This window comes from Rattus rattus, chromosome 12 (genome assembly GCF_011064425.1).
Source record: "Rattus rattus isolate New Zealand chromosome 12, Rrattus_CSIRO_v1, whole genome shotgun sequence".
NCBI classification, from domain to species: domain Eukaryota; kingdom Metazoa; phylum Chordata; class Mammalia; order Rodentia; family Muridae; genus Rattus; species Rattus rattus.
This window is the reverse complement of record NC_046165.1, coordinates 55756155-55766557: the sequence shown is the minus strand read 5'-3', so window position 1 is coordinate 55766557 and position 10403 is coordinate 55756155. Positions and strand designations below refer to the sequence as shown.

The 10403-nt window shown below is 41.0% G+C and overlaps 1 protein-coding gene across 1 annotated transcript in view; it reads right to left on the bottom strand.

The window, feature by feature from the left end:
* Positions 1–631: 631 nt before the first annotated feature.
* Adam28 (ADAM metallopeptidase domain 28) overlaps positions 632–10403 on the bottom strand; it is a 218329-nt gene continuing 208557 nt past the window's right edge. Inside the window, 1 exon segment of the mRNA XM_032917907.1 lies at positions 632–738. Coding sequence (XP_032773798.1) covers positions 632–738 — 107 coding nt within the window.

Here is a 10403-nt window from a genome sequence, read left to right as displayed (position 1 = left end):
CCCAGCAGGGAGAAAAGAAAATAGACACAATATCCCATTCCTGCACAAGAAGCTGTTTGTAATTGACATCTACTTGGAAAGGGAAGTCAGTTTTCATAAATGCAGTCTCACTGGGTATGCTAATTACACTCCAGGACTGACTCCACTTGTCCATCTTGGTCAACACATGATGAAGTCCATGTGTTTCTGTGAAGTTTTGTATTCTTTAGTTTTGTTCTATTCTTTAGTTTTTCACACACACACACACACACACACACGCACACACACACACGCACACACACACACACGCACACACACACACACACACACACACACACACACACACACACACACACACACACACACACACACACACACACACACACACACACAGAGAGAGAGAGAGAGAGAGAGAGAGAGAATATGAAATGGTCAGTACCCCTGGAACTGTAGCGACAGGTGGTTAGAAGCCTCCATGTCTGTGCTGGGGTTGAACTCAGGTCCTCTGTGATAGTAGCCAGTGCTCTTACCTCTGAACTATCTATCTAGCCTATCACCTTCTCTTGAACTAGAATAAAACAACATATGTGGGAGAAAATGTGTCATTGTCCCAGTGAGGACTGTGGAGAGAAGATTTAAACAATACATCTGCTTACTTGGCTTTGCAGGGCATGTGGGTACCATTCTCCACGTGACAGTATCCGTACTTTGACCCACCTTCATTCTGCTTGTAACATGACTTATTTGCAACCTTGGTTTCTTGGATCAGGCACAGATGAAAGTGACATATTTGAAGAGAAAATAGGTAAGAAATATAACACTATAAAGTATTAATAAAACATAAAGTTAGAATTAAAAGTACAGATTGAATATCCCTTGTCCAAAATCATTGATAATAGAAAGGTTTTTGGTTGCAAATTATTTATGCTTTGAGGTATTTTCATATCAAACTTGTGATAGCTGCAGACATAACCACTGGTCATTATGGGCAGTCATATATATATATATATATATATATATATATATATATATATATATATATATATATATGACTGAGAATCAGGCTTTTTCAGTAGTAATTAAATATTAGCCATTCCTACTGCTGTCTCAGATTATCATAAGGAAGTAGAAATTCACTCCAAGTCACACAGGAAGATAGAGAGGTCAATTTCACCTACCTCTCCCCAAGTTGAACCCTCAAACCCTGACTCTAAGCTGCCCCACTCAATGATGAATAACTCTTATACAATGGCAATTGTTAGACAAATCTGTAGTGGATAATTAACAAAAGTAAAACAAGAAAAATTTATAAAGAGCTTGTTTTGTTTTCAAGAAAAAATATATCGATTTATAAACTTGCAACATTTTAATGAATTTCATATTTTGATATTCAAGATGATAAAAATACTTGTAACTATATTTCCTGGATTATTTGGATCTTAGGAACATATTAAAACTAAACAGATATATACTGAAAGCAAATAACTTCATATAAAAGCAAAGGAAGCATCAATATATTTGAAAGTATCATTCGTATGCCCACTGTCTAGCACCTTCATTGTGATCTTTCCTCAACATCCCTGTCAATTGTCTGATCCATCTTTATTCTTGGAATTTTAAAATTCCTCTTCAATTATTTATTGCCATAAAAACCAGCATTGGAAGAAAAATTCTCATTGATAAATATTTCTGAACTCAATGGCTAGGGTAAAGAAGGGCAAAGCTATGTCTTTGGCTGTGTGTCTAGTTTTCAAAATCTTTGTCTCTGTAAACATTTCCATATTTTGCAAGCAATGTACAGTGTTAAGTGAACATCTTGTCCCATCTTTCTTGTTTATTAGTAAGTACTTTTTATTTATATCCCAAATGTTGTCCCTCTTTTCTCATCTCTCCTTGCATAGTTCTATCCTAATGTCTGCCACAACACTTTACTGGGTCACAAATGTAGAAGGTTAAAGGTTAATTAATACTTCTTCTAGAGTTTTGTAAAGACAGTTTTAGCCTTTATTAATTGAGCACTTACATTTCCTTACTATTATGAAATATCTTCTTGTATCATAATACCAATTTTGGTACCATGACTTTTGATCTGCAGGATTATCTTGGGGGATAAAACAGTGACTCTCACTGTGAAATCATGTTATGAACTTTTTCAGATTATTTAAAATAAATACAATCATTTATGAATCACAAAATTTGGAATTTGAAGACAAATCTGCTTTTCACATATTTTATGGTGGCTACTTTTGAATGAACAATTTAATGGTCTTCTTTATCCAATATCTGTCAAATACATTCAACATTAATTCAATAAATAATTTTGACATCAACTAAAGTCAGGCACTGAAAAAGAACTATGTATAAAATGCACTAGGTCCCTGGATATGGAGGTAACAAGACTTGAAATAGAGTCAGACAGAAGAAATTAATACCAAACACAACCATCCTTGTCTGTTACTAGGTAATCCAGAGGGCATGTTGAGCTTCTCTTGTGCATGTAGGATTTTCTTGCCTTAGATTGCTGCCATCTAAGGAAGCTAAGTTGGGATGATCTCTTGTGAACTATATAAAGGTTGACTTTGTATGAAGCATCACTAGTCTCAATGTTTTGTAAATTTCTTCTCCATCACCTCCTTACTAGTTTAATAAAAATATGAATAGTGCATAGAAAAGCAGAAGACAGGCAGAACTTCCGGGCAGAGATAGGAGTTCAGGGAAAGAATCAGAGGGGAGAGATTAGCCAGATAGCCATAGAGAAAGAAACAGGTGACTGGACTTAGGTTTGCCTTTCTATGTTACTTGACATTTTCCCCTTACTACTATTAATATTCTTTCTTTGTTTTGTGCATTTGGTGTTTTGACTGTTATGTGATGGGAGGAATTTCTTTTCTGGTCCAATCTACTTGGAGTTCTGTAGGCTTCTTGTATGTTTATGGGCATCTCTTGCTTTAGATCAGGGAAGTTTTCTTTTATAATTTTTTTGAAGATATTCACTGGTTCTTTTAGTTGGGAGTCTTCACTCTCTTCTATATCTATTATCCTTGTTTGATCTTCTCGTTGTGTCTTGGATTTCCTGGATGTTTTGGGTCAGGAGCTTTTTTGCATTTTATACTATCTTTGATGGTTATGTCAATGTTTTCTATGGTATCTTCTGTCCCTTAGATTCTCTCTTCTTTCTCTAGTGTTCTGTTGGTGATGCTTGTGTCCATGACTCTTGATCTCTTTTCTAGGTTTTTATCTCCAGGTTTGTTTCCATTTGTGTTTTCTTTATTGTTTCTATTTCCATTTTTAGATCCTGGATGGTTTTATTCAATTCCTTCACCTGTTTAGTTGTGTTTTCCTGTAATTCTTTAAGGGATTTTTGTGCTTCCTCTTTAAGGGCTTCTACTTGTTTACCTGTGTTGTCCTGTATTTCTTTAAGGGAGTTATTTATGTCCTTCTTAAAATCCTCTACCATCATCATGAAATGTGATTTTAAATCCAAATCTTGCTTTTCCAGTGTGTTGGGATATCCAGTATTTGCTTTGGTGAGAGAGAGAACTGGGCTCTGATGATGCCAAGTAGTCTTGGTTTCCATTGCTTAGGTTCCCGCATTTGCCTCTAGCCATCAGACTGTCTCTGGTTTTAGCTTGTCTTGGAGTCTCTGACAGTGGTTTGACCCTTCTGTAAGCCTGTGTGTCAACACTCCTGTAGTCCTGTTTTCTTTCAGCAGGACCTGGGTAAAGAGAGCTGTTGGACCAGTTCAGCTCTGGGCATAGGCAGAAAGCAGAAGTGTCCTGTCCCAGACTGCTCCAGTGTTTGTGTGTCCTGAAGCCGCCAGGTGGGTTGCTTAGAGCAGAGGAGTTGATCATACCTCTGCTCTCAGGTGTGTCAGTGCTCCTGGTGACTGGCTTTCAGCTCTGGGAGCAGGCAGAAACTGGGAAGTTCCTGCCCCTGACTGCTCCTAGGTTCTTGTGCCCAAAGGGCACAGAGGGCACTAGGCAAGTTCCTCTTGGGCCAGGAATGTAGGTGTCTCTTCTGAGCTCTCAGGATTGTCTAAACTTCTGAATGCCCAGCTCTCCCCCAAAGGATTTGGATACAGAGATCTGTGGGACCAGTTCAGCTCAGGGCACAAGCAGAAACCAGAAGCTGTTTTCTTTTTAAATGTTGTGTTTTTTCATTGTGTAGTATTCTGTAACCTTGGACCAATGGCTCCCTATTTCCTATCTATACCTTGATAAGCAGTTTGCTACTACGTCCTTCCAGGAGTTAAGATCTTTACAGATTTCACCTAGAAGTGAGCACACTTGTACATGTAAAGTTAGTTTTCTGAGGAAGCTTTTGAGTTCAGTTTAGATTTTAACCTTTTCAGCTATCTTTATAAAACACTTTATTCTAAAGCCTGCATACCATTCCCTTAGTGTGGCCACTAAACTTCCAGTGAACAGAAGTGATCATTGAAATGTCTCCAGTTTCCTCACTGCTATTCTGCATTCTACAGCATCTATTCATTTGTCTTCCATCTGGGATTATGGCTCATCCAGCAACACCACTGTCCCTTCTGGGTGCACAGAAGAATTTGAATTTGAGGCTAAATAATGATTTTTGAAAAGTATGTCTCAAACATTGAGTGCATGGCAGACAGATATTAAAATAAAAAGTTATCAGTCTTAAAGTAAAATTTTGTCTTTATCTGCTACATTCAATATTTTTTAGTCTTAAAAAGATGCCCTCATCCAGCTTGATTCCTCCAATTCCTGTGTCTGAAGTGTATGGCATTGTCAGCAAATAGGTCTTACCTTCAAGGTCTCAGAGGCAATAGCTTGTAATAATGAAGGGATTCTATGGGATATACCCTGAGCTACAACTCCAAGAGAATTTCTGTTGCTGGTCACTAGGGTATTTCATAAATAGTCTATGGCTCCTGGGGGTAAATGTTATCACTCAGTGTTACACAATTTCTTACACACACACACACACACACACACACACACACACACACACACACACACAGTCTTTTTTTCCCATCTTTATTAACTTGAGTATTTCTTATTTACATTTCAATTGTTATTCCCCTTCCCAGTTTTTGGGCCAACATCCCTCTAACCCCTCCCTCTCCCCTTCTGTATGGGTGTTCCCTTCCCCATCCTCCCCCATTACCACCCTCCCCTCAATAATCACGTTCACTGGGGGTTCAGTCTTGGCAGGACCAAGGGCTTCCCCTTCCACTGGTGCCCTTACTAGGCTATTCATTGCTACCTATGAGGTTGGAGCCCAGGGTCAGTCTATGTATGTTCTTTGGGTAGTGGCTTAGTCCCTGGAAGCTCTGGTTGGTTGGCATTGTTGTTCATATTAGGTCTCAAGCCCCTTCAAGTTTCAGTCCTTTCTAAGATTCCTTCAACAGGGGTCCCTTTCTCAGATCAGTGGTTTGCTGCTGTCATTTGCCTATGTATTTGCTGTATTCTGGCTATGTCTCTCAGGAGAGCTCTACATCCGGTTCCTGTTGGCCTGCACTTCTTTGCTTCATCCATCTTATCTAATTGGGTGGCTGTATATGTATGGGCCACATGTGGGGCAGGCTCTGAATGGGTGTTCCTTCTGCCTCTGTTCTAAACTTTGCCTCCCTAGTCCTTCCCAAGGGTATTCTTGCTCCCCTTTCAAAGAAGGAGTGAAGCATTCGCATTATGGTCATCCTTCTTGAGTTTCATATGTTCTGTGCATCTAAGGGTAATTCAAGCATTTGGGCTAATAGCCACTTATCAATGAGTGCATACCAACACACATTCTTTTTTTTTTATTAACTTGAATATTTCTTATATACATTTCGAGTGTTATTCCCTTTCCCTGTTTCCCGGCAAACATCCCCTTCCCCCCTCCCCTTCCTTATGGGTGTTCCCCTCCCCACCCTCCCCCCATTGCTGCCCTCCCCCCAACAGTCTGGTTCACTGGGGGTTCAGTCTTAGCAGGACCCAGGGCTTCCCCTTCCACTGGTGCTCTTACTAGAATATTCATGGCTACCTATGAGGTCAGAGTCCAGGGTCAGTCCATGTATAGTCTTTAGGTAGTGGCTTAGTCCCTGGAAGCTCTGGTTGCTTGGCATTGTTGTACATGTGGGGTCTCGAGCCCCTTCAAGCTCTTCCAGTTCTTTCTCTGATTCCTTCAACGGGGGTCCTATTCTCAGTTCAGTGGTTTGCTGCTGGCATTCACCTCTGTATTTGCTGTATTCTGGCTGTGTCTCTCAGGAGCGATCTACACTTCTGCACTTCTTTGCTTCATCCATCTTGTCTAATTGGTGGCTGTATATATATGGGCCACATGTGGGGCAGGCTCTGAATGGGTGTCCCTTCAGTCTCTGTTTTAATCTTTGCCTCTCTCTTCCCTGCCAAGGGTATTCTTGTTCCCCTTTTAAAGAAGGAGTGAAGCATTCACATTTTGATCCTCCGTCTTGAGTTTCATTTGTTCTAGGCATCTAGGGTAATTCAAGCATTTGGGCTAATAGCCACTTATCAATGAGTGCATACCATTATGTCTTTCTGTGATTGGGTTAGCTCACTCAGGATGATATTTTCCAGTTCCAACCATTTGCCTACGAATTTCATAAAGTCGTTGTTTTTGATAGCTGAGTAATATTCCATTGTGTAGATGTACCACATTTTCTGTATCCTTTCCTCTGTTGAAGGGCATCTGGGTTCTTTCCAGCTTCTGGCTATTATAAATAAGGCTGCGATGAACATAGTGGAGCACGTGTCTTTTTTATATGTTGGGGCATCTTTTGGGTATATGCCCAAGAGAGGTATAGCTGGATCCTCAGGCAGTTCAATGTCCAATTTTCTGAGGAACCTCCAGACTGATTTCCAGAATGGTTGTATCAGTCTGCAATCCCACCAACAATGGAGGAGTGTTCCTCTTTCTCCGCATCCTCGCCAGCATTTGCTGTCACCTGAGTTTTTGATCTTAGCCATTCTCACTGGTGTGAGGTGAAATCTCAGGGTTGTTTTGATTTGCATTTCCCTGATGACTAAAGATCCAAACACATTCTTCAGCAATGCTATACATTATGTGTCCCTGTAACCTAGAATCCTTCCCTCAGAAGTATCAGAAGATGCTTTAAAAGCTACAAATGGAGCTGTTGTTCCTTTGACCACAACAATGACCAGCCCAATGGGATTTTTCCAATGGTGCGGTAATGGCATTTATATTTTGGAGATAATCAGCAATATCTAATTAGACTTAATAGCTAGTTCAATACAAGGGAATTTATGCCTGGTACTATCAATAATTTGTATCTAGAAAGGTTATACACACTAGAGGAGACATTATTATCATTCATTCTAAATCAATACAGCATCTAACTTTATTCTAAACACTTATCCTTATACTCATTAATAACTGTAGCTCTCATCAAAGAAGCTTTAAACAATTTTTTGCAGTGGACAGAGGCTACTACAGAGATCCAAATATGGTCAAAATGCAGGGAATGCATGACTTACTAGCATCAACTTGACACAGCTGGAGTTATAACAGAGAAAGGAGTCTCCCTTGAGGAAATGCCTCCATAAGATCCAACTGTAAGGCATTTTCTCAATTAGTGATCAAGTGGGGAGGGCCTAGCCCATGGTGTGTGGTGCCATCCCTGTGTTGGTAGTCCTGGGTTCTATAAGAAAGCAAACTGAGCAAGTCAGGGGAAACAAGCTAGTAAGCAGCAACCTCCATGGCCTCTGCATCAGCTCCTGCCTCCAAGTTCCTTCCCTGCATGAGTTTCTGTCCTGACTTCCTTTGGTGATGAACAGCAATGTGGAAGTGTAAGCTGAATAAACCCTTTCCTCCCCAACTTGTTTATTGGTCATGATGTTTTGTTCAAGAATACAAACCCTGACTAAGACAATGGCCATGGGCTCTCTATCCTTAGCACACTTACAACATAATCCCTACACTTTAGGTTCTAGGAACATTGTTAAAAAGAGGGCAGAAAAATACAAGAGCCAGAGGACTGAGATGTCTGCTGCAAGATAGTGTCTTCTAGATAAGACCCCATAAAATCTCAACAATGTCATTGACTACAAAAGGCCTGCATAATGACAACATCATGCAACACACAATGGAAATAAGACTATCCACAATACACCATTCCTAGATGAAAGAATTATAGGCTTTGGAGGGAGGGAGAATCAGTTTTCATTACTGATAAGTTATGCAATACCAAGTGTATGCATGAGCAGCACTAAATGGACTCAGTAAATTGTGGGAGGGGGAATAGGAATAATACAAGTTGAGAGTGAGAGATGAGCTAGATAAAAGAAGAGGTGGAATTGAGGTAAATACAGTGGACTTGTATATAAAAACCTCTAATTAAATATTTTAAAGGTATTTATTTGTAATTTTGAGAAGTGACACAGTTTGTAGGAGGAATGGGATAATTCCTTGGCCAAAGTCAAGCCCAGTTACTAGACTGATAGAGAAGAATTTGTCCCTGTGACACTCATCCTTATTAACCTGATGAGTGTTGGGATTGCCATGGAAACTCACTTCTGGGTATATGGATGAGGATGATTCCAGAAATATTTGACTAAAGAGGGAAAGCCCACCTTGAGTCTGGATAGCATCATCCATGAGCTGTAGCCCCAGACTGCATAAAAAGGAAAAAGCTGACTCATCCTGGGTTTCATCTTCTTCTGCTTCCTAATTTGGGATACAATATAACCAACTGCCTCCTTGACTTCCCCTTCCTGAAGGACTTCCCCTGGAACTAAGTGTCAAAATTAACCCTCATTTTGTTAAGTTTCTTTCCTTAGGCATTTTTATCACTGTAGTAAAATATGTAACAAATATAGATCCTTATCTGGGCCCCACATGACGATGTGATGCTGCTGCAGGGTGGGACAGTTGCCCTTCAAGCAGTAGCCATGCCCATTTTGGCAAAGGAAGCCATTGACTCTGAATCTGTCAGCTGGGCAGTGGCTCGATTTACCATCACACATTTCAGGCAGATCACACTCATCTTTTGCTGCTCTGCACACAACCCCCAGGCTTTTTAGGCTGCAAGGAAACAGAAGTAGAGAGTATGTGTCTTCCAGCCTTTTGTCCTAACACCTTAGATTAATACAAACAACCATTTAGTCTTCGGGGCCATGGCATAATTTTACTGTGATTCATTTTGCACTACATCCATGTTATGTCCCTTGTGCTGGTGTTGGCCATACTCTGAGTCTTCGAACAATTAATTTTTGAATTAGTTTTTGCAGTCTTATTCCAATATGGACACTAGGGAAACTTACAGTAATATAAGAGGCACACTGGGCAATGTTTCAGATGGCATGCGGGGAGTTGTATCTCTCCCTTTGTTGAATGCTTCTTTGTCATGATTTACAAGATTTAAGTCTGAAACTTCAGGATTCCTAGTGAAGTGAAAGGGAGACAGATCTGCCAACAGCAGATCCACATACCTCAAAACTTTCCAAAGGCATCGAGTTTCCTCCAGTCTTTTCATCCCAGAGTAGGGCATTTCTTGTCAGCTCTTGTTATGGAGTGTTGTATTGTAAAAAAAAGAAATAGCCAAGTACCCTTTAACTATATGAATTCTGTTGCAACATTACCATCAATTCTGCTCTTACTTCCATAGAAAAACTTGATAAAACAACGTCCTCTTCCATGTCAGTAAATCAAAGGAGGACAATTCTTTGCTAGCTGTGTGAGTAGGCTCGGATCACGTACTCCAAACACCTTCCACTGTTTTAATATTGGTTATAGGATCAGACCAAAACTGCAGACAAGGTTTACCAACCCTCCAAATATAGTTCCCATAGCTCCAGCCAGCTTGGTTGTCTTACAACAAACCACACAGCCTTTCCCACACTCTCTTATTATTTAGACATGCTTTCTTTTGGTGTTGAAAAATAAATCTAGACACCGCCCAGACCTGAAGGGACCCGGTCAACAATTCTCTGCACCCAAATCCTGTGGGAGGGAGAGCTAAACCTTCAGAGGGGCAGACACCCCTGGGAAGCCAGAAGAGACTACACTCTGCCCACATTTCTGACTCTAGAGGAAAACACCTAATGCCATCTGGGACCCCAGTGCATGGGGGCCCCGGGAAAAGGCGACGCAGGCCCTCATGGATGCCGCCCTCACAGAGAGCTCAAAAGCAGGCCCCCATGAGCAACTTGGGCCGTGGGACAACAGGTAAGACCAACTTTTCTGCTCCAAGCCACCTGTCTGTGGAATCAGGACACACAGAGGCAAAATTCCTCTGGGACCAGACACTCCCTGTTTTTAGCTGGAGCCCTAACCTTTCTGATCCCGGCCCACAGATCACTGCTCCCAAACCCTGGGGAGAAAGAGCTCACCGCCCAGACAGGTGGGCACTCCTGAGATTGCAGAGCTGGAGAGACCACCAATACTGCCCACCCCTGCCCACATCCCTGGCCCAAGAGGAAACTGTATAGAGC